This window comes from Cyprinus carpio, unplaced genomic scaffold (assembly GCF_018340385.1).
Source record: "Cyprinus carpio isolate SPL01 unplaced genomic scaffold, ASM1834038v1 S000006746, whole genome shotgun sequence".
NCBI classification, from domain to species: domain Eukaryota; kingdom Metazoa; phylum Chordata; class Actinopteri; order Cypriniformes; family Cyprinidae; genus Cyprinus; species Cyprinus carpio.
This window is the reverse complement of record NW_024879345.1, coordinates 366,099-391,685: the sequence shown is the minus strand read 5'-3', so window position 1 is coordinate 391,685 and position 25,587 is coordinate 366,099. Positions and strand designations below refer to the sequence as shown.

Here is a 25,587-nt window from a genome sequence, read left to right as displayed (position 1 = left end):
TTGTGAATGAAAAATGACACATAATAGTGACTAACAGATTTAATACAGATAAATAAATGTTAATTCTGATCTTATTCATCACACACTGCAGCTTCGCGATTACTAGTTTAGAGCACTGACACTGTGGTGAAATAATCACTTATGTTTACCAGCCACTGCTTTCTTTGTTGGATCAAAATTTTAAGTTTCATCGAATTTGGAAAATTCTGTACACAGTAATCATCAGAATATCACTTTCCTGTCTCTGAATCTCTAAATATGGCTTGCCTTTAACAAGTGAGCCAAACACTGACTCCTCCATGAACGAACCATGACCTCCAGTGGTTCATTCAAAAGAAGATCTTAAAAAAATTTAACAAAAACACAAGGTCCCTCTGATATAAAAATTATCTCAGGGGCAGGTGCTCAGGGAGTGTAGCAATCCTCCCGTGTGATGTCATCACTTCAACGCAAGGTCAGGTGAGGGAGAACAGGACTCAAGAGAGGGGAAGGCAGACAGGAAGACACAAATCAGACAGATAAAACAGGCAGGTCACAAATGTGTGTATGAGAGAGTGTCAAGAGATTGACTTTAAACTAGAAGGAATGGAACAACGTGTCCTGCAGACATATTTCATCAGACAAAAGCAATTTAAGCAGGATTCTCTGAGATTAGTCACTCATTCTCCTCCACACGACTGGCAACTGACCAAACGCTGTGTGCTCAGACATCCTGCCATCTGAGGAGAGGATAATATCTACACACCCAGTGTCCAAACCCCAGAGAGAGAGGGAAAAAGAGACAGTCCAAGACTTCAGGGAGGACAGACGTCTGATAACAGAACCCATCGAGTTAATCATTCACACATTCCACAGGGGTCTCTGCCATTTTATGTGTCCTATGAAGTAAAGCTCTTTTCTTTCTATCCTAGCACGTTACTACAACAGCATTAGTGTAACATGAGAATGTACTCTGAGAGTCTTCTACTTAGTTTACTACCAGAATGAAAGACAAAACCAGACTTTTACATTTTTATACTTTGGTGAAAGGCCAAACTTCTTTTCATTGCACTGGTCAAGTTTGAGATTTGATTGATTGATTCATTGATTGATTGCTTTCATAGAATGTCTTGTTTCAGGTTAATGGAAAGAGAACATCCAGAATGCACATTTTTAATTAGATAATGTGAATGCATAGTCTTTTTGCTGCACAAACGTACACAAGTGCTAATACAATCTGGCAGTTTTGAATGCTAGTGTGCACATAAAATATGTGAGCACTTGCATTCAAAAAAGTATTTCAAACATGCAGCAGTTTTTTGAATGAACTGTCACAAACACATCAAAATTGGTTAATCACCATAAAAAAAAATAGATCAACTCATTTTAAGTAAATCTAGCATGTTAAAAGCTCATTCGGACAACTCTGTTGATAATACAAATGTAATTTATCCTACAAGATGAATGAAAACTTGTTAGCATGTTCATATCTGGAGCTGTAACCTCATTATAATCTGTACAACTGCAACATAGGAAGTATTATTAATTCCTTGGTATGGCATGAGTAGCAAAGTGTTAAAGTTGTCTTACATATAGAACTATGGCTATTACATAGTGGGAACTTGTCTTTTATCTCTGCGTGCATCACATATGGAGTACCCCAAGGTTCTATATTGGGCTCCAAATAATGCCATTAGCTCCTGCCCTACTCCTTTTAAACATACTGGCTAAAGTTTTACAATGAAGACCCTTCAAGCCAAAAATGACTCCTCTATGCATGAAAGCTTCCAAACTAAGATATTTCTGACCTGGCATCATGACAGTTGTAGGGACATTGGCTTCTGAGGAGAGAGAGAGACGGCCACCCTTGCCCAAGCGGTCACAGAGCAGCGTGATGTGTTTCTTCAGGCGTGATGTGTCTTTTGGGATGGTTAGCGGGCCGGTGCTCAAACTGATGGCCTGATCTTTGGGGCTGCGTGACAGACACGTTTTTAAGAGGTGGGAGACAGCTGCATCCACACTTTCCTCCCAGCCCTAAAAAACATATACAACAATCAATTGAAAATGAATAAACAAGGTCCTGTTGGAGAGTTTTGTGTTGTGGTTGATGTGAAGTGTGAAGTTTATGATTTTCACATTTTAACATTAGTACACAGCAATGTTTAAATAAATGTTTAAAAACTTTATGAGAAGATCTTAAATGCCTCTTAATTCATTTTTTTTATTCATTTATATCTACCTTAGTCTATTGTCTTATTTCTAATACTATCCCATCCTTTGTTTGCAATCATCTGATGTTTTATTCAATGAGCCACAAACACTCCCTACCATCCACTTAATTTTTCTAGCCACATCTAACACTTGATCTACATACAAAGAAGCCATAAACTTTTAAGTGGAATTTCTGTGTGAGAACATGTTTTTTAGCATGGGTTGTGAAGTAGGTTTTGCCACATGCCTCATGAATAGAAAGCTACCCCCTATTATACAACAACAACAACAAAAAATATTTTTTATAATATTTTTTGTGTGTGTGTGTGTTTGTGTGTGTGTGTGTGTGTGTGTGTGTCTGTGTGTGCATCTGCATCTTTAAGTCTGGCCTGCAGCATCTCCAGCCCCCCACTTTGCCGTCAGGAAGGCTAGAGAGGCTCTGAGAGATGGGCCGGGGTGTTGACAGGCAGGTGGAATGTGGGAAGACTGTGTCGCCTTACAGACAGCCCTTAATGAGCTCTAATAGCAGGTAATAAGCCTTGTTACGATGATGACAGGGACAAGCCCTTTATCGACTACAGAAGATAGAGGAGAATCAGGGGGACAGAAAGAGGAAGAAATTGATAAATCAGATAAAAGTCTCCAATGGAGGAAAACAGCGGATTACACAAGTCTGAGTAATAAAAGACGCTCAAGACACATGACTGCTGTGTGTTTTGGCATACTGAATTACACTCTCTATGAATTATCTACAGAGAGTTCCGAGATCCGAATATTGTTAACAGTCCTGAGTAACAAACCCTCTCTAGATAAAAGAAAATTACCATGTGTTAATGGATGGCTGAGGATCCAACAGACAAAGACTAAATTATCATATTTTTTGACGGTACAGTATACAGGGATGCTGTGGATGTCAGGGCATTGCTATGTGGTTGCTAAAATGTTCTGGGTGGTTGCTATGTGCAGTGGCATAGTTTTGTCAAAAAAGTGGTGGGGACAGAAGCAAATTTTTTCATTTAGCTTAACCAAACTAATAAATCCAGGTAGTAATACCGATGAAAATTTAGAATATACTTAAATTGGATGGAACTCCAATATACTGTTTGATGTCCGAATGAGTCTGCTAGTGTGTCTTCTAAGTTAAGTGTGCATTGTTGATAATTATTTAGATGAAAATTTATTATTTGCAGCCAAAATGTAATTTCTGCAATTAAGAACACAATTCAAAGCAGAATTTTCACAAGCAATCATTACTGTCATTACATTAAAATGCAGCACATCATGGAACCAATGTTCCAAAACCAGTACATTAACTACGTATAACGTCTTGGTTACATACGTAACCCTCGTTCTCTGATGGAGGGAACGGAGACGTTATGTCGAACAACATATGGGGTCTAACTTGGGAGGCCAATTATCTCTGAGTTTAAAAGAAAATGGCAATGAAAATTGGCTAGTGGATTTTGCATACCCTTAGCCACTCCCCGTGTATACGAGTATAAATACGCGACAGGTGCATCCACTCTTCAGGTTTTACGCTGAGGAGCCGAGAACGTGTCCCGGCAACAGCAAATGGTTCAAGGCTGTGGCATGGGAACATAACAGCTCTGTTCCCGCCATCAGGGAATGAGGGTTATGTACGTAATGAGACGTTCCCTAACTGTCGGTGACTACGAGTTATGTCGAATGACATATGGGGTTCATGGAAAACGCCACAACCTGAAAACCATCACAACCCTGTGGCGCTGCAATTGTTGACAAGCCGTGGCGTGCCACAAAAGCTAAGCTAAGGTCGTAACCTTCCCAAAGCCCCAGCGCAAATTCATTTACCTTGGTACCGAAGGGGGCCAAACGGTGAGTACATCACTATTGGAGAAGGCCATGCTGGTGTTCTGTCCACAAAAAAGTTTTTGGAAGGGATTTCAACCTTCAGCGAAAGATTGCTTCAAATCTTTCCTATTTGTTCTTTCAACCTGGCAGAACGATGGGGGAAACGTCATTATGGAGATCACATCCTACCCGTAGGGAGGTGACGTGGAAATACTTATATGGACTGACCCAGGGGACAGTACTACATATGGAATGGGTCTCTGAGGCTGTTCCTACCTTAGAGTAGGGATGGAACAACTGCCAGAAGAGACTGACAGAGCGGATCTGTCAAGGGAAGACACAGGTTTACTGAGAGGGAAACCTTACTGTGGAAGAATACACATATGGGATTTCCCATAGGGAATCAAGCCATATGGACACCTAGCCCAGTACAGGGGCTGACCGGGACTCTGGGCATGCTAACACCAGTACTGGGCCTGGCATCAGACTGCTCCGCCAAGTCTGACTGCCGAGGGTGCTGGAGGATACTCAACCAGGGTTCGCCAACCTGGGGAACTCTAGTGGGAGAAGAAAGGCGCTCGCATCCCCGTGTGAGGGGGAATGATGCAGCAAGCGTGACACCGAGCCAGATCTTCCCGCCAATTACCTGTTACCCAACACACGGGAAGAAACTGGCTCTACATGAGGTTGTAAAACCTCGCAAAGGTGTACCGTGCGCCAGTGCCCAGGGGGCACGGCCTTACTTGGGATTGGTACACCAAGGCAATGGCATCCACTAACCAGTGGGCCAACCTCTGCTTGGAGTCAGCCTTCCCCTTCTGCTGACCTCCAAAGCAGACAAGGAGCTGCTCAGAGCTTCTGAAGCTCTGGGTGCAGTCCACGTATATGTGTAGCGTCCTTACGGGACACAGCTACACCAAGGCTGGATCTGCCTCCTCTGGGTGCAGTGCTTGTAGGTTCACTACCTGGCATCGGAAGAGAGTGGTGGGAACCTTGGGCACGTATCCAGGCCGGGGTCTCAGGACAATGTGAGAGTAGGCCGGTCCGAACACAAGGCACTCAACACTTACCGAAAATGCTTGGCAGTCCCTGATCCTCTTGATGGAAGTGAGCGCGATCAGGAGCACTGTCTTAAGAGACAGGAACTTCAGCGTGACTGAATCAAGTGGCTCAAAGGGGCCCCTCTGGAGTCCAGCCAGGACAGAGAGATCCCAGGAGGGTATCAGGGGTGACCTAGGAGGATTCAACCTTCTGGCACCCCTCAGAAACCTAACAATCAGGTCATGCTTTCCAGGGGACCGGCCGTCCACTGCATCATGATGTGCTGCGATAGCAGCGACATACACTTTTAAGGTGGAGGGTGATAGCCTACGCTCCAACCTTTCTTGCAGGAAAGAAAGCACAACTCTAATCGAGCATCTCAGGGGGTCTTCTCGGTGAGAAGAATACTAATTTGTGAACAGACTCCACTTCAAAGCACAGGCAGGCCACATAGAGGGAGCTCTAGCCTGAGTGATAGTGTCTACTACCGCTGGTGGTAGGTCACTTAGGTCTGCCGCGTCCCATCCAGAAGCCACACATGGAGGTTCCAGAGATCTGCACGCGGGTGCCATATGGTGCCCAGCCCCTGAGAAAGGAGGTCCCTCCTCAGGGGGATGCGCCAGGGAGGGGCTGTCACGAGGAGCATGAGTTCTGAAAACCAGGTATGGGTGGGCCAGTAAGGCGCAACCAACAGGACCTGTTCCTCGTCCTCCCTGACCTTGCCCAGTGTCTGTGTGAGCAGGCTCACTGGGGGGAAATGCATACTTGCGTAGAGCCCAAGGCCAGCTGTGTGCCAGTGCATCCGTGCCCAGGGGCAGGCAGTGGGAGGACTCGTGGGAAGCAAACAGGTCCACCTGAGCTTCCCCGAATTGACTCCAGATCAGCTGGACCGTCTGGGGATGGAGTCGCCATTCTCCGGGGAAAGTGAGCTGTCGTGAGAGCGTGTTGGCTGCATGATTGAGCTCCCCCGGAATGTGGACGGCGAGCAGCGACTTGAGCCATGTCTGACTCCAGAGAAGGAGATGACGGTTGAGTTGAAACGTGCAACATGATCATAGATCGCTCTGTCGGCTGATATACGAAACAGCCACAGTGTTGTCCATGCGGACACGGACAACACTGCGGCAAGATGCACTGCCAGCAATTCCAGACAGCTGATGTGCCAAAGAAGTCAAGGTCCTGTCCAGCACCCCGAAGCTACCTGCCCGTTGCACGTAGCACCCCAGCCTGTATTGGAGGCATCGGTCGTGACAAAGACATGCCAGAACACTTGTTCTAAGGGCATCCAGGCTCGTAGAAAAGCAAGGTCCGACCAGGGGCTGAACAGGCAGCGACACATCGGTGTGATGGTGACATGATGTGTACCACAGTGCCATGTCCATCTCGGGAATCGGAAGTGTAACCAGTGCTGAAGTGGTCTCATATGAAGCAACCCAAGCGACGCGGCTGCAGATGCCATATGCCCCAGGAGCCACTGAAAATGTTTCATTGGTTCCACTGTTCTGCCTCTGAAAGAACTCAGGCAGTTCAGCACCTGACTGGGCACGTTCGTTGGTGAGACGTGCCGTCATACTCATCGAGGCTAACTCTATACCGAGATAAGAGATTATTTGAATATTCGTTCAGCCCTTTACCAAACAACTTCCAACCCCCACAAACCAATACTCAAAAAAAAAAAACCGAGCTGCTTTTATCCACCATGTTAATCAGTAATTTTACACATGATAAAAATGTGCACTTAATTTAATTGGAAAATACTTGCGTATACAACAGTCATAAAAAAATAAAACGTACAGTAGCCCAGCCTAATAATTATTTGTCTATATTAAAAGTATTGCTCTTAACAGACCTGTGTGTTTTGTATCACTAGTGCAGTGTCTGTTCTCGGAGCATTTAAGCCCTGCCTGCGTGAGGCGCACCGCTTTTGGCTCACGCTGTTCTGTAGTTTATTAAAAGTTTATTCATTTTGAACGTGTCGCGTGTCCATATTGCACCAAAATGCGACACTGCACTCCCTTGGGTCCGCAGCAAAACACCCGCCATGCGTTAAGTCAATTGGATGAACGGTTCTCGACGAAATAAAAATGCAAACAGACAAACACACAGAGATTCCTGCGTTTATTACACCGTGTCTACGCTGGACGCAACAAAGCGACCATTGAAAATCATTTGAAATTTGTGTCAGTACTTCATAAATGGAACGTAGCAACAGTCTGTGCGCGCCGCATCCACTGTAGACAGCATAATAGGATCTATTGTATTGCCGCTCGCGTCTGGTGTAGACACGTTGTTAGAGAGAAGAATATTTTCAGCCCCCTCCCTCCGAAGCTTCGAATATTTGGCGTTGATTACTACCAAAGCTTCGAAGCTCAAAAAATGGTATTCGGACCAGCTCTAGTGTGTGTGTGTGTATACATATATTCACACACACACATTAGGGGTGTAAAGATACACATATTCGTATCAAAAATTTTTGGTACGGGTCTTTCGGTTTGGTATGCAAATACAGTGTTGTTTTTAAGCACTGCACGAGTGGATCTCCAGTTTTATATATTGTTTATCTTTTGATAATAAACAAAGTCTCATATTTCAAATTATGTAAATTTTTTCAGACAATTTAAAAAATAAATGGCGTTTTGATGCTCTTTGATGTGTCGTGAAAGATTGCTGTATAAACGCCTCTGTTCAAAAGCAATGCGATCATCTCATGCCTCATATAATCGCTTAATCAGTGTTTTGACCACGGAAAAACAGCAGTAAAACAGCTTCTAAACAAAATGTCACGTAGCATTTCATTTACCTCAGGCAGGTCATCAGTGTCCACAGCTCATTAGTCCGCTATTAATGAAGTCTAGAGAAGAGCATTTCACGAAATATTAGACTATGTACTCATTACATTTTACTTCACCTGTTAGTGATGTCTTAATTATTTAATGTTTAAATAAAGCTGTTATGAAACAAGTTTCAGCCACTGTGTTAATGATCATATTTCAGCATCTAATAACATTTTTATAATCTAGAAGTTAATTTAAAAAACTGCATTATGTGCAATTAACATGTTTTGCACACATTTTTTTTAAGTTGAGTGTTGATTATTATATTTAAAAATAAATAGTAATTACATTTAAGTTTGGGCTCTGTTGTTAATTGTAACCTTATAGTAATGTAAAAGGGCTCCCTATAGTTTAGAGCAGAATCTAAGGTAGATTTATATCCCTAAAATTTTTTTTTAATTATAATTAAATTTATTTAATGAAATAGCAATTTGTCCAGTAAACCAATGTTTAATATTAAAAAAAGCTATTTTATGTTTAGTTTTCCCCCTGCTGTACCGAAACTGAACCGTGACATCAAAACCAAGGTGCGTACTGAACCAACCGTTTGTGTACCATTACACCCCTAATATATATATATACATATATACAGTGAACACTATGCAGGGTTATTTTACACTTAATTATTAAATTTCTGTACCTGAATACTGCTGTTTATTTTATCTATGCTTGTAAATTGTGTATTTCTTTGTTTTTCTTTTTCTTTCTTTTTTTTTTTACTGACTGTTCACTTGCCATTAATCATGTTTGAACTTTCTCAGACTATAGTTTTTGCTGTGGTATATGAAGAAGTACTAAAAGTGTATGGAAAGCAAAGTTACAATGATATAAAATTAGTGTCAATTATTTATTTTTATTTTTTTGTATGTTCACACTGATGTTAAAATGACATCTGATTTGTGACTACTTTTTATGTACTGCTAAAACACTGCTGGTCACTTTCAGCAGTTACAGTGATTCTTTTTTTTCAAAGAAAGAATGTGAAACAAACTGGTTATATAATTTTCATTTTTAAATATTTTAAAATATAATTGAAATTGATTTTACACACTTTAGCAATATCGTATCGCATATCGAATATCACATTTTTTAACAAGGTATCGCACATCGCATTTTTCTTCAATATTGCACAGCCCTAATATATATATACTGTACATATACATAATTTTTTTAAATAAATCACGGCCTTTGTGATTTGATAATCAAAGCAAATTCATTATTTTGGTTTTATTTCAATTAATTGTGCAGCCCTAGTAGCATATTTAATTTTCTGTAAATTGAAAGCACTGTTTACTTCATCACTTTGATAAAAGAGTGTGTATGCACTGCAGTGTGTGGACTGTGTGCACATAACACAGTTTAACTTTTTTTAAACTTTCCCATTATGTGTGTGGCAGGGTTTATATACCAGGTCCCTTGTAATCTGGATGGTGTAAATGTTTTTGTGTGTGTGTTACATATATAAATATAATAATGAAGTATGACAGATTAGAGATATTTATCTGTTTTACATGCTATTGCAAGCTATCAATGACTTTCAAAAAGTGGTGAGGACTCAATCAACTTCAAAGTCAAAGTCAAAAGATCACACCAGTTTTGATGATATTATGGTCTCGGTAGATATGGCTTGGGTGCCTTCTTCAATTGAAGTCCATAGGATTTTTCTGTCCAACAAGATTAAACATAAAACAGTAATAGCACATCTTTTCTATTGTGCGTGTTACATATATTCTGATATCAGGAACAACACAATGCTACTGGAGTCTGTTTTCACCATATCAGAAGACACATCCTACATTACTGGAGCTTTTGAAATTGAGATAATTCATTGCAGGAATTCTACTGGCTGAGTGGGACACTTTTGGTTTAAAGAAACAAGCTGTAAGGAAGGGTGAGTCAACCTAACGAAGGGTGACACTCATGTATTTGTGCACATTCTTGCATGGTTTTCCCTATATTTCAGTTTTTTTATTTGCAGTGTTTTTTCAGTGTCTAATGTCAAAGGCTAGGTTTGTGTGTGTGTGTATGTGTTCTCTCACAAGTTGCGGTGTGTCCTGCAGCAGTGGTAGGAGCGTGGCTTCCAGGATGGCAGTCTGCTCTGAGCTGAGCCCCTGCCACAGAGACAACAGTAGGATGAGGAGATGAGTGGCGCTCCGCAAACGTGTAAAAGCTTGGATCAAACGCTCCCGATTGTCTTCTGCTGCATCTGCTAATGCTATAACCTGACACAGAGACAGACAAACAAAGAGAGAGAGAGTTTCAAGTTAAAGGTACAACTAACTGAATTGATGTCCTTACTTTACGAGGTTCATGAGTAACGTCTTACAAAAAAAAGTAATATGTGTAAAATAAACAAAGATGATATTTAACGAAAAGAAAGTTATGCTTATTTTTAGGACTTTTAAAATGCATTGCAATTTTATTTTGATGACAATTAGAGTATGTACATTATGCTCCACCTCCTATCTTTAATAAAGAAGAGTTTGCAAGTGTTTCTTCGAAATTACCTTTATTCTCAGAGATAATTCCCATGAGATTATCATTACTGTAGCAGTATTTAGCACTACTTAAAAGTCACGAATATGAGAATGCAAAGAGAGAAATAAGTAAATATAAACAGAACAGCTGAACAGAAGGCAAAAGGGGAAAAAACACAAGAAACAGTGCCTGATAAAGTTATGCTCTTGGAGAGCAGACTTCACCTGTCAATCATATTTTGCCTGAAACCACAAGCCACAGAGCCAAAAATACACACTGAAACAGTGTCTGAGAGAGACAACTGCTATGTATTGATAAAAAGGTCTGAACAGCCAATCTAAATAGACCTTCAGTGAAGGAGCTTTTGTGAGTGAGAGTACAAGAGTTGATTGATGCCAGCTGAGCAAAAACAAAATCACACAGGAGAGAGAAAGAACTACTACACAAAGAAGAGAAAGTCAAGAATAGGTAAAACACCCGTGAGAAAAGATGGCAGTTCTTGAACATGCTCAGTGAAGAACACTATATTCAAATACTGAATAAGTGCCTTATTCAAAGCAGAAAAAAAGAAAGGAAAAAATGGAGAAACAGGAAGTGGGTTTTCATTGTGTACAATGTTAAGTTTCACTTAAGATGAGTTAGATTAGAAACCACTATCTCAGAGAGCTAAAATTTGCTATTGGTTAGAAAAGAACAGACATGAAACAGCTGGCAGACTGTTAGACCCATCAGTGTGGTCACCACTTACCCATGAGCACATTCTACAAAAATTATATACTCTAAAATTACCCCAAACCATTTTGAAATGTAACATTTCAAGCACAAAACAAACCCCAGCCAATGCAAAAGACAGGCAAGAAAATACTTCCCCGAGGGATGTACCCAAATACGGAGAGACAGAAATTTATGTGCAGTCAGAATAAACAGATTTTTTTTTAAATAGTTCTTGTGGGATGTCATTAGTCAGTGGTCTTGTTCACACCCTCAGGAGAAAGAGAGCTGTTGAAATACAGCACTTTACTGCTGAAGCTGTCCTCATCAGACTTGAGTACCAAAATAATATGAAACTCTTGAAAAATCATCAGCAACATGCACATTTCAGAGGCCACAAGTGGAAGCCCCTTTGGTGTCCTGGGCACTCTTTTTTATAAACAACTCAGTGATTTTTCAGTTGGGTGTAAATCAACTGAAGCTACCAAATTAAGATTTATGATTACTGCCACTAAAATGGAAAACTACAATTATGCATAATTAATTTTCAAATAAAGATTTGTATTTATTATTATTATTATTTTTTAAAGTTGGCTGTAAAATCTAAGAGGGCATGTGCCTCTCTGTTTGAATGGATGTGGCACTTCTGGTGAAGAGCATACGTTTCCATGGGTGAATCACACAAAATCTTAAGAACGTTACAGTCAAATTTTGACAATCTTTTGCACAAAATGAAACAAAGAATAAAAAATGTCAGTATTATAACTAAACATAAACATGTGACCTGTGCTGGCAAAATGAGTAACAATGAGCAAATTTTCAAAAATAAGTTGTTTTATTTTCACATTATCTATTAAAAGACCTTCAAAATGATGGAATCGAACAAAAAATGACTGACCCATTTGAAGTTGATAGAGTCAGCAAAGTCAATTTTGAGAAAATTTGAGTCAAAATTTTTCTGAAGGTTCCAAAGCAAATTCACAGAGCATCATTGCATTTTTTCCTCCAGTTCTTTTTTCAATAATTACTTGATGAATAATTTTTTTTATCTTCTTTGTTATTATAAATAAGAACAGATGCAAAAAAACAAACAAAAAAACAGACCTACTGTAATGCATAGATCTAATATAATGTTACACATCAGATGTTTTCCCCAATGGTTCCCCAAATGATCACTTAAGACATAGCAGATTATGTTTGAATACTTTATTCAAATACTGTATATGTGTAAAGCACCTTTATGAGGGCGCTTCAGATGACAGTCAGCCAAGAAGCGAGCAGAGAAAATGTACTCCTCTCAGAAAACATACAAATAAAGATAATTTTAGATGTTTAATTACTATTTGAAGCATTGAAACCACTAGACGAGGCTTAATTAACATTTTTTTGTGAAAACTTTAAATTCGACTAAAATTGACATTTTTCACTTTTACTGCGTGTAGCTCATAATTAGCCTGTGCGTATTCCGAATCATTTTTCCAGCATAGGTTACAAATGCTATAGTTGGTTACTGAATGTGTGTGTGTGTAAGAATGGCTCCTGTGTGGAGGGAAAGCTGGGAGGTTGATGACACAGAGACATGCATCTGTACCAGCAAGCGATCCTAGACAGTTACCATTGTTGTTTTTAGTCATGGCGCAGAGATTACATTGAGAAAGATAAAGAAATGCTGGCAAAGACAATTCTTGTTTATAAATTCGTCCACTGAAGAGAGTTGAGTAAGACTAAGGATATGATAGAATCTGGCAACCCATAGAGACAACTAAGATGCCTTATCAGCTGGCTCAGATCTGATAAATATGCCACTCTGTGTCTCTTTTGTTCTGTCTTCCTGGGAAAATTGTTCATTATCGACCTTTTCCCTCACTTCTCCATGGATGAAACCATTACAGTAAGAGACTTCCTGTAGGATGCTCCATACTTCCATTCCACTCTAGAAAACTGAAAAAAAGCTTCTGCCTGGCTGATGAGAACAGTTTTTAATACATTTCTCATTGCAAAGCTGCAGAATTGCTATAACTTTCTGTCCACAAAAATGTTTGAAATGCTTAAGCAATTCAAACTCAGAAGACCTGGAAACTGTTTATCGTAAACCAAGCTGCTAAAAACACTTTATAAGTTGTAAATTCACTTTGAAACACACAATGCATTTCAACGAATGAGCAACAGACAAACATTGCTTCTTGCACGTTTCACAACACCTTCAAAGTGAAATGGTCAAGTGGTGCTAAAAACATGTTCAGTTTTGTGTGAAACAGATAAACCTGGCAATCTTTAATTATTGTTATTGATGTATGTATCATGGCATTTTGGAAATTGAAAAAATTGAAAGGAAATAACGTACCACCTACACTAAACCTTACCCTAAACCTACACAATAGTATTAACAAAAGCAGAGGTGAAATAAGAACACATTTTCCACATTTTAGCCTGCATCTACGAGTCTTTGAACTATTTTAGCTTGACTTGTGTTTCACAGGACTAGTGGTCTTATTCAAAACCGGTTCTGTTTTTGAAAAGAACTGGAACCGTGAGCAATTTCTAAGTTTCGGTTCCGAAAATGGTTCTGGTGCAACACGTGACCAAGTGCTGTGAGCAGCCTTGTGCCGGTGTTCTGACGATTCGGCGTTTCCCGTAAAGGATGTCACAAACCAAATAACAGAAACGCCGACTGTGCCTCTTTAATTACTGAGCACATTGTTTCCAGTGATGCACACTCCACAGACTCCCCGCGCCGCATTGTGTCTTTAACTACCGAACACCTGTTTCCCACGACTGTATGCGCACTTGTGCCTTTGATAACAGTATAACGTCATTTTTTCTGACTGTACATGTACCGGCAGCGGTATATATTTGTCCCATATTGTCATTAATATACATACTGACTTCAACTTGGACCACTAAATAAATAAGACTGCTATTGTTATGTAAGTACGAGGGTTAGATTATTTAGTCTACAGGTAATTTCAAGAGTGATAAACAAAGTGATTGAAAATATTTATTTTCATGTATTTTAAATGTTAAAAAATGTGGAAACCACTCATTGCATCACACCATCTCCTGCATTATTATTTGAAAAATAGGGGCTTTATGGAGTGTGTGTATACATGGTTATAACAGTTTATATTTCATTATTTTAGGGAAATGAAAAAGTGTCTTAGCCCTCAAGGGACTATTTGGCCAACCAGCTTATTCCTGCTTCAAAAGCAAAATGTTATTGATAGTGTAAAAAACATCAACTTTGAAGCAACATTACTTACTACCTTTCAGCAACACTACATTCAATGAAGGTAAAATAGTAAAAAACAATAATAGTTCATTTAAATGGCACCGGAATCGGAACCTGAAAAATTGTATACTGTAATATAACAAATGTTGAATTTTGACATTGCCAACCTTTAAATTAAGTTGACCGTAAGTAATAAACAGGGGTGCATTTCCCAAAACCATAGTTGCTAACCTGTTAGCAGCTTAGTTGGTTGGCAATGGGAAATTGCATTGCAACCAACAAAGTTGCTAACTTAGTTAGCAACTATGGTTTTGGGAAACGCACCCCTGTATAGTATTGAGCATTGAATAGCTGAGTATTGTGCATTTTTCCTTACCACTATTTTTTAAATAGTTGTTTAATGATTTTAATGGAACCGGAATCAGAACCGTTAGGCAGAACCGGAAAATTTCTAATGATTCCCAACCCTACAGTTGAGCTATCAAGCAAGTTTACCACATCAGCAAAGACATGCTTACATATAAAGCTGGTAAAGTGATGCAAATGGCAATATTTATTTATTTACAAATATGACAAAAGAGTTTTGAGGTTATAATACAGATTTGTGCAAGGAACCACATGCACACACAAAAAATATTTTTTTATTAATCAATAATTTTCCTCAGTAATCAGAATGTGTAAAAATTAATAAAAGTTGCTTTATTGCCTCTACTGTTTTTTATTGTTAATTATTGTTAATACATTTTATGTATAGGTAAGTTTTTGGAGTTTCGAAAAAGTGTAGGTAGAGGCACATTTTTCCAATGGGCTTAGGTCGAGAAAAACAATACTCTGTATTGTCAAACATTTGCTATGTGAGTGAAAAAACACCAGTCACCTGGTTTGCATTAATGAGTTCTGGAGTACCCCAGGGATCTGTCCTGGGACCCTTCCCATTCCACCATAACATGACAGGCTTGCAGTCTGATATTTCACCCTATTTATACTAAAATTCAATGCCTTTTGTAGTTGTTTTATTCACTCATTTTAGATGGATAATTTCATACACAAACAGCCATGCGACATCTGCAGCAGGGTCTTACTAGAAATTGATGGGTATCACCACTGAATTGTCACAGGATCTTGCAGACTAGTTCATGATATTTCTGCCCTGTTAGAGATAGCTGAATGTATTGTTATTGTGGAGTCGAACTTCACCATAAAGCAACAGCAACTTCTCCAAAAAATCTCACAGTACATCTGTCACAAGTATATTGCACTCTAACATGCAATACTAACTTCTCTCTGAAAAGAATCTTGGCTAAAGAGATTTTTATTACTAGCTTCCTCAAAACCAAACATAACCATTTGTCAAACTGGACATTTGCTTAATGCCACTGGATTTTGGAGCTGTGAAAACACATCCTCTGTCCAAAACTGCTCTTGGAGGACCAACGTCCTACAGATTTAGCTCCAACTTGCCCCAACACAACTGCATAGAAGTTTCTAGTTAGCCTAAAGACTTTGATAAGCTGTTTAGGTGTGTTAACTGAGGTTAGAGCCGTCCAAGAGCAGGATTGGACACCAATGCTCGAACCAAATGAAAAATCACACTTCATAAAGTGTATCTCAGTTTGACAAACACAACTGCAATACTATGCTCTGTGGTTCTCCTGTGTTCAGTCACAATTTAGTATAGAGAAACCATGACCATAAACCATACAATGACATTCTAGATGATTCTGAATGTTTTGTAGACATTACTATATGGATATGACCCTCTTCTCTTTCACGCTTCATATCAAAACAGATAATGGAGATCTTAACTGGTCTCAATGCCATGAAAACCCTACTGCCACATAATGGAGTATGTATGTACAGAAAGTGGTGTGAAAAGCTTTAAAAAACAAAATTGAATTAAGTACTTCAAATCATTTAACTTCTATCAAGCAATTGAAGAAAGAAGACCAGAATTTGGGCAAGATTTCAGGAATAGATGGTACAGTTGTTTGTGTATTTATTGCGAGGTTACTCACGGTTCCATTTTTAGAAGCCATGAGTCTACAAACAGCCCTTTCATTACTGTGAGCTTTCTCTAGTCATTTCAGCAGACACAATCCAACAGTCTGTAATCAACAGTTAGACCTCACCTCCCAGGCAGAAACCAGCCCACCTCCATACACTGACCCCCCTGAAGTAACGACAACCTGTCATTTATATTCACGAAAATAAAACCAGGAGAAAGACAGGAACTATATGCAGGCTGTGGACAAAATAATACCATACCATAACCCCACCACCACCATGGGCCATCTGCCCAGTACAGTGAAAACCGGGATTCATCCGTGAAGAGAACACCTCTCCAAAGTGCAAGACGCCATCGAATGTGAGCATTTGCCCACTTTAAGTCGGTTATGACGACGAACTGCAGTCAGGTCGAGACTCTGATGAGGATGACAAGCATGCAGATGAGCTTCCCTGAAACGGTTTCTGACAGTTTGTGCAGAAATTCTTTGGTTATGCAAACCGATTGTTGTGGTAGAGAAATGAACATTCAATTCATGGGAACCAGCTCTGGTGGACATTCCTGCAGTCAGCATGCCAATTGCACGCTCCCTCAAAACTTGCAACATCTTTGGCATTGTGCTGTGTGATAAAACTGCACATTTTAGAGTGGCCTTTTATTGTGGCCAGCCTAAGGCACACCTGTGCAATAATTATGCTGTCTAATCAGCATCTTGATATGCCACACCTGTAAGGTGGATGGATTATCTCGGCAAAAGAAAAGTGCTCACTAACACAGATTTAGACAGATTTGTGAACAATATTTGAGAGAAATAGGCTTTTTGTGTACATAGAAAAAGTCTTAGATCTTTCAGTTCATCTCATGAAAAATGGGGTGTATGTATCAACATTTATCAATGTTAGTTCAAACATTTAAACCAACCCAGAGCATTTTTTGTTTCTTTTCCCAAGACCAAAATTCTACTTTTCTTCCTTCCAACCACCTGTCATAGAGACCACTTTTCACCATCCAATTGCCCATGGATAAAAGTGGCCACATTTTTGTTCATGTAACAGAATTTAATGTTGACTTTAACAAACATAAATTCTTTACAAAACCAGAAAAGTTACTGAAAAGTAGTTCCTTCTTATTCTATGTTTATTTCTACAGTGCAATCATCGTAATTCACTTATACCCCAGTGCAGCTCATGTCCCTCGCAGACCACTGTTCCTGAGCAAGATATGCATGCATTGCATCTACAGAGATATTTAACCACAAGTATATTTTATTTAACCAGCACCACACCTTAAAACTACCTTCCTTCTCAATGTAAAATCAATTAATGTACAGCCTAAAATATGCAAAAAGAGAAGAAATGCAAATGAAATTTTATGCAGATTCAATGCAACAAAGAATACACAATAATAGTTCCTCTTTGTCTTAACCCTCTCTCACATACAAGCAGCAAATAGAAAGTGAAAGATGAATAAACTGTTCCCCTAAAGGTTTGGCATTATGCAGAGATGAAGATATACTGTTTGTTTGTGGAGTTGCATCCTCTGCTCAGTGTATATTTACTTTTTTGTTTTTTTTTTGGCTCACAGGAGTCAGACAACAGCTTGGAGGGGAGATAACGCAAGCTTTTAAGTCAGAATCAACAGTAGACAATGGGGTCACGTACGGTGTAGAAACCTTTTGATTTTGGGTTAAGATTCAGCCTGAAGAATTCTGCTATCTTCTACTTTCAAGTTAAAGATCAAGAGCATATTAAATTAATATTTTTTGTTTTTATGAAGGTAATTTGACGGTAATTTGCAGGATGGGATTTGTAGGGGGGATTTCCCCCCCCTCTGGTCTATGCATCCCTGCTTCTGCTGAATTATTTTTATCTCCAGTGGGGATAAAAAACATTTCCCCGGGTGATGCTGCTAAATCAACAGGCCATATAAAACAGCAAGTAAAACGCTGCAAAGACCATGAAAACAAAATCAGAAATGACTTTTGCTGTCAGCGTTCCCGCTTTGTGATATTCACGTCTTGGACACGTGATCCTTTTCAGGCGCCTTTAATCCAGGAGGGCTTTTTACAATAACAGCAGCATGACGGTATGAGATTAATACAATGTTTCTCAAAACTCTCTGTCTCTCTGTCAAAATAATCTGTCTACGAGTAATCAATCCCGTAAAAAGGCGAGGCAGACAGTGCTTGAACTTCATTCTCATCAGATTGCAGAATTAATGGAAATTAATTGAAATAATGTTTCTATCAAAATAACATAAATAAACGTGTGAATAGTAATAAAGCCATTCAATAAAGGATGTTGAGTAGCGGAACCCTTTGTTCAAAAATAAATGGGAGCAAATGTGACTGAATATGTACAGTTATATGTCTCGTTATTTTATTCAAGATATAAATAACTACTGATTGATTTTGCATGATCTTGCATTCCTGGCAGGCTGACAGAAATTAGGAAATTACCAATAACCAAGAATTAAGATATCAAATCTATTTATTCAAAGTTTCTCAAGATCAAATAATAATAATTATTCTATAATTCTGACTGTAACAGCTGGAGCGTATGTAATACTTGACAAGGCTTTGCGTTCCTCTAGCCACAGATTGGAAAATAATTGGGACTTGGGACAAAAATGCTATCAAATTGGACAAAAATTCCTGTGCACAATTAAACTAAATCTATTACGGCTGTCGCGAAGAAAGTGAAAATGAAAATAAAAGTGTCGATTGCAGCATTAAATTTAGATCTGCATCATGCATTTAGATGTTGCATTATATTTCTTACTGTATAAATGTATGTTCACTGTTTTTTACAGTGTTGCGCATTTTAAGCAATCACACAAAATTCCATAGACTTTTTGAATGCAATGGCCAATCAGAAACGTTCAGATGAGTCATCGCTGAAACTCTGAAGTTTATTTCAGGGCGCGTGCTCACTGACTGACTGAATTCTGCACTCTAGTGAATTTTCTCATCATAAACAACAAAGTGCAAATGTGCATATGGTGTAAGAGATTTCTCATCATACAGTGTGTATATACTGTACAGCTTCAGTGTTTAACGGGCGAGTTTTTTGAGAGTTCTTAAACTCGCGCTAGACTGAAGTAAGAGATATTCTTTAATAATGTAGCCTAAATGTTCTTTGCGTGCTTTCACTATAATTTATTTGTTGTTTGAATAAACGTGGAACTTAGATCATTACAATTAACAGGACTAACTTACATTATTAAATTATTATTATTATTAAATACAAAGTCGGTCATATTAAAAATATTTTATGACATGACATCCATTATCTGGTACTTGCCTAAAAAGATGGGTTTATGATGTGTGTTGTTAACAGATTAGGCTACACTAACATTATACTTAGGCTACAGCCATATAGGCTACCTGGAGTAAGGTCAATCTCTGCCTATTGAGAAAAAAAAAATCAGTTCTCAGAAGCACCCAACTAAATTTAAAGTTTACATTTTTAAAATAGAAAGTTTTATTATTAGTTCAATGACTCCTAAATAAACTGTATTAGTCTTGTATACCACACAAGGTTGTATACCACACATTTTTAAATAACACTCTTGGAGCAACATCATAATGAAATGTTTGAGAAGCACAAGCTTCTCCTCTTTAAGTGCACATGCAAAAGCCAACATTAGCTCTCTAAAAAATAAAGCATGTCTTTTCATTTCCTGGCGTTTCCCATTGACTAATGTCCACTTTAGACACTTGGAGAATTTGAGAAACAGCAATATTTAAAGGTCTGACAGGCCGAACATCAGCCACTCCGGGCAGATTTGCTGGATTTTTCTGGCTTAGGTGTATACAGAAGGTAAAAGAAATTGTGCAGCCTGGAAAATTGACAATTACCAATGTCATCAAATAAAATACAGAAATTGAAGCATCCATCTGTCTCACAGTGCAATAGATGTTGTTCACTATTATCCACAGTAATTCCCAAAAACAATGCATGTAAAAAGTAATTTTCCCAGTCACCCTGACAACATAGTTATAAATTGTTACTGGCACCTTGCCAGATGTAAGTGCACTTCCAGAGACAAAATGTGAAAGTGACCTTATACAGACTCCACTAAAAAAAAAAAGAGGTGCATAAATGCCAGCTCTGGTTTCCCAGCACCTCCTGTCAGACTGAAAATCTGGCAGGCACTCAAGCGTTCTGCAAACTGCTTTGACCCAAACCAGAGTCTTACTTAATGGTGAATAAAACCAAAATCCCAAGCAGCTGTCATGACCGACTGTGTGCCAAAGGCTACAGGTGATCCTACTGAACGCCTCCCACACAGTCAAGAGTACACATTTCATACTGAGATAATATGTGACAGCAAAATAAACTAAATAAAATTGCACTGAATTTTCACTTCATGCCGACTTTAAAGGCAGCAGCTTATCAGCACAATCTGCAACACCTGTTCTTCCTCTGACTTGATTGGTTTGCTCTCTACTTATTGCCCTTCTGTCTTGTGCCAGATTGCTGTTTGCCTTTGTGCTTGCACCTTTTCACCCTATTCCCCTGTTAATTCCTGACAAGCAGTCTTCTGGTTCTTGTTGGTTTTCTGGTTTCTGCCAATTTCTTTCACTTTGCCCACTCATCTGGTCTTCAAGTCAGCTCCTTTCTGATTAAGTCCGCCTGGTCCTCCATTCCTAACAGCTACCAAACACTGTCCACCACTGACCACAATATAGCCTGTCCTCGCCTGGGTTTGGTTGACTTGTCTGCCGGCCATACTGGTCCCTGACCTTTACCTGCTCTGACTCTACTTCCTGCCTTTCCCACCTACTCAGATCATCATTTGTGTGCCTCCTCTCTGTGCTCTGCCTTGACCCTGTCTGGTTAAATTGGACAAATTATTACACCTTTTTATATTTTATGTGGTGTCATGATTTGATAAAAACAAAGGTTTATTATTGTATGTTCTTTTGGCATTTCATTTATTGTATACCTTTTAAATTCACTTATTGAAAGAACAACAACAACAGCAGCAGCAGCAGCAGCAGTATGGTGTAACATTTATTTGAAACACATGTATTTGGTACTTGCTACCTTATATCTTTACTCTTTCCTTTAATTTTTTTCATGGCTTTGGAAAACTTGCATCTGATGTTTCTCTACGTCGCTTTTTGCATAACTCCGGGTCATCGACACCAAGCTTCGTTGCAGTTTCTTTCTAGGAATTAAATGCTTTCCCTGAATCTTTAAAGTCTTTCTGCGAGTGATCGTACAGGTGCGGATATATTTGTGCCAGCTCAGTGATTCGACACATTGTATTTATGTTGCTAGTGATAGGAAATGTTGTTCTCTTGCCTGACCTCTGTTGAATGAGATATGAACCGGGAAAAAAATAAAATAATAATAATTAAAAAAAAATTGCGTCAAAAGAAGGTGGAGGTGGAGTTTCAAAACACACCCACTGATTGCGTAACCGCCACGGACCAATGAAAACTCAAAAGTGTTTAGGAGCCAAAACAAACTCTCCCAGAATGGTCGCTTTGGTCAGCTGTTTCGAACTGCTGAAAAGAACTCAAAACGAACTTCGTTTCGGGCTGATTTTGTTCTAAATAACGTCATATCAGTTCGTTCTTCGATTTCATTTGAAGTATATCGGGGCCTTAACCCTAACCTAATACTCCAATGAGAGTTAGTTGACATGTAGTTGCAAAGTTGCTTATAGTTAGTAAAAATGTCTAAAGTGGAATGTCAAAATGAAGCGTAACAATCTAAGAAAAAAAAAAAGGTTTAAGTAAAGTATATAGAACACAGACCTAGGTAGGTATTCAGTGGCATATACTGTCACAGTATTACAATATATCTGCTTCTGAGCCTTCTTTTTTCACTCACCCTGATAGACATTTGCATTGGAAAAAAACCCACACACAAACATGTTGTTTGTTATCCATTATGTCTATTTTATGCAGTTTTACACAACGCTCATGTATTGCTGTTCATTTAGTTTCTGGCTCATTTAAGGCGAGTCTGATATTCAAATTTACTCATGGCTAAAATCTGCGCCAAAGGCATAAACAGCAGTGAGTTGTTTACTCGAGAACTGCTGGGACAAGATCAGTCTGAGTCACAAACAAGTCCATTTTAGAAATTGGTCATATATAATTATTGTTTATTTTGTAGCTTGCAGTGCAGTAAAAAGTATGCTTTAAAATGTAATGATGTAAAAGTTCCCCAACATGAAAAGAATATAAATACTAGAAAGATTTGGAGTAAAAGTACTGTCCGTCTCTGAATCAATGCAATTAATAGCTAACAAACAAGGCTTACTTGCAGAATGAAACACAAATGAGAATGCACCTGTACGTATTATCAGTAGCCCCCCCACTGAGACTGCCTGCCTTTGGGCAAACACCTGAGATGCAAAGCATCTGTGTGTGTGGTGTGGAACCTTTAAAGGAAAGCACAGGTTTCTGAAGACAGCCTGAACTAGGCCTGACGTTGTGAAGACTGCTAAATTCTTAATAAACATTTTACACAAATTATGCAAGGCTTGAATGTTCTATGTCAGACTGCAATCACTTGTAGCTATGTAAACTTGATTTCACACTGTTGCATTTGTAAATTCGTCAGAACACTATTCAAAACTGTGCACTAAATTCGCAGCCTTGCCACAAGGGGTGCTATAACAATTATTAGCACAACTGTCTTCTTCTATTATCAGCTTATTCAGTCTAGTCAATTACTGTAATGTCAGAGCAGTTTCTTGCTTAGCAATTTAAAGTCATATAGGGGTGTGTGATATGGCCAAAATCTTATAAAAGCAGCTTATGTACGCACACTTCAGGTGTGTATTAGACAACTTGAGTTCTGCATCATTTTTTCCCCGCGGTTTAAGAACTATATTTAACATCGAGCATGTCCCGTACTTTATTTTCTTATTCAGGCATTGTTTCTGTGCGTCTATATTTACATGCCATGTTTTACACAAAATAATGCAAACTCTCTATTAATAGGCACTTTCTATTGTTGCCGTGATATATATCGTCACACTGCTCAGCCTGTTATAGCTAGCAACCTGAATAACAACAATATGGTGTAAACATACATTAATTTGAAGGTAACTCTATCGCCCCCTATGGGACCACTGCATTTGTGGCTATGTATACAGACTTCCACACACAAATTAACACCTGATCACACCAAGGATGATAACTATAATAATAAATATTCTTTTTTCTAATACAATAGGGATGTCCACACCACAACTATAATAATAGTGTTGCAGTATAACAATATCAGTTGATTCACTTTCAGAACAATTTTTTTTTTTTTCAGTTGTTGAAGTATAAAAAGTCAATCCGAATCAATCCTATTTTAAGGAGCATTTAACGCACCAGATGACATAACTGCAGTGCATGCATATAATAAACAGAATGTTATGTTGTGTTGTTAAGGACACTAATATAATTATCCTTATAGTTATCCTTCTTGGTGGGCCTTTGGACTTGGAACACTTTTTTTAATGAATTTGATCAAACAAACAAAACAAAACAAAACAATAAATCAAGAAATTTAAATTGCATGATTATGATATGTTCTGGGAGTCACTGTTTCAAGGCCCAAAGAACTGGGCTATAAAGCTTTGGAAATCAGATCTAATCTAAGCTGCCTACATCAATGTTTCTTTGTGCCTGTGCCCTTCATGACTATGAATGAGGTGTATATGAAGAGGGGAAAAAAGGAAAAGAGCAGGAGAAGAAAAACAGGAACTCCCTAAGGCCTTTCATAGGTTACACAAACAAAAGCAGTACCTGAGAGTCCCTTTTGAACCTGGCATCAAACAGACACATGTACATGGAAGCACATGCCTCCAGATCTCAGACCACTGGCCATTAATGGCAGAGCTCGTGTAGACAGGAGGATCAGTGTTGAGCAGCATTTAGCCCTGTTTAGCACTCCATTTGGGCTCAAATAAATCAAGGCTGCTGGAGAGAGGCCTCCATTATGAGTGCAGGGGCCCCGCAGTGAGCTGTCATTCACTGGCCAGCCACCTTCACCTTTCAACTGCTAATTACAGGGAGCCACAGAGCTCACAGTGAAACACACACACACACAGAAGCCTTTTTAAAGCTCCCTTACGAGGAAACATAGCTGTGGGAAACATAGACGTGCCTTCTAGACCTCAGCACATCTCTCTTTTTCTCAAGAATTCTTGTTGATCCCGAATTTAGAAGTAAAGGGATTTATCCACACAAATAAATGATCAGAGGGATGAGAGTGGGGTTAAGGAGGAATGAGCATGTGAAATCTTATCTGCCCACAAGCATCCAGAGCATCAAACACATGGTAGAGGACAACCCACAGTCTGTTAATGTGTAATGATAGAGATGCAGCTACGTTCTACGAGTGACATGAACATGATGTGTAGCAAAAAAACATGTCATTGGAAAAGCATGTCAACAACTCGACAGTGTATTCATCTCTGAACCTTGAAAGTTTTTAAAGCAACCGTGCAATGCTGATACACAAACGGAAAAGAGAATTTGGTAACAGACATTCAGTGCCTTGTTCTTATGCCAGCCAAATCTAATTGCTAAGAATGTACATATTGTTAAAAAGTTTGGGGTCAGTACGATTTGTATGTTTATGATAAAAGTCGTATGCTCATCCAGGCTGCATTTATGTGATCAAAAATTCTAACAATTTAAAATTCTATTTGAATATATTTTAAAATGTAATTTATTCCCGTGATGGTTACTGTACATCTGTACACCTACGACCTGAAGACAGATGGTCTGGTCGAGAGGTTCAATCAAACACTGAAGTGTATGCTATGGTGGGTGGAGGCCCAGGACGGGCACAAGTGTAACCTCACTCTATATGATATATGACACCAGCCAGGTGTCCAGCAGTACCCCGCTCCCCATCATTCTGTTGTCAATTATGTACAGTACGGGACATCAGAGAGAGCTTCAAATAGGTGATATCACTGGTACAGGAACAACTGGCTGAGCTTCAAGTCAACCACCAGTTGGCAAAACAGCAAAATTTAATTTTTGGGTGAACTATTCCTTTAATCTCTAGTGTGTCTTCATTTAATTGTGCTTACTTGGCGGTAGGTTCCCTCCATCAGTGTGTCCAGGTTTTGAAGTGGCCCTGGGGTTTTGTCTTTAAAGCGGGTCAGCAGACGGCGCTGGATGGCCCTGAACTGGACTGCTCTCTCCGACAGCAAATCCTGATACTTCTGCGCATTCACACGGAGCTACAAATATTCCCACAAAATGAGAAAACATTACTCAGAGGGTTATGTTTTAA

At 39.1% G+C, this 25,587-nt stretch overlaps 1 protein-coding gene across 2 annotated transcripts in view; it reads right to left on the bottom strand.

Moving 5' to 3' along the window:
- The window catches only part of bbs9 (Bardet-Biedl syndrome 9), a 107,155-nt gene that overhangs the window by 50,121 nt on the left and 31,447 nt on the right, over positions 1 to 25,587 (bottom strand). For both annotated transcript variants that reach the window (XM_042755720.1, XM_042755721.1), the window contains 3 exons: positions 25,382 to 25,534; positions 9,935 to 10,117; positions 1,788 to 2,013 (listed from right to left, as the gene is read on the bottom strand). In XM_042755720.1, coding sequence (XP_042611654.1) covers positions 1,788 to 2,013; positions 9,935 to 10,117; positions 25,382 to 25,534 — 562 coding nt within the window. The remainder of the gene's footprint in view (positions 1 to 1,787; positions 2,014 to 9,934; positions 10,118 to 25,381; positions 25,535 to 25,587) is intronic.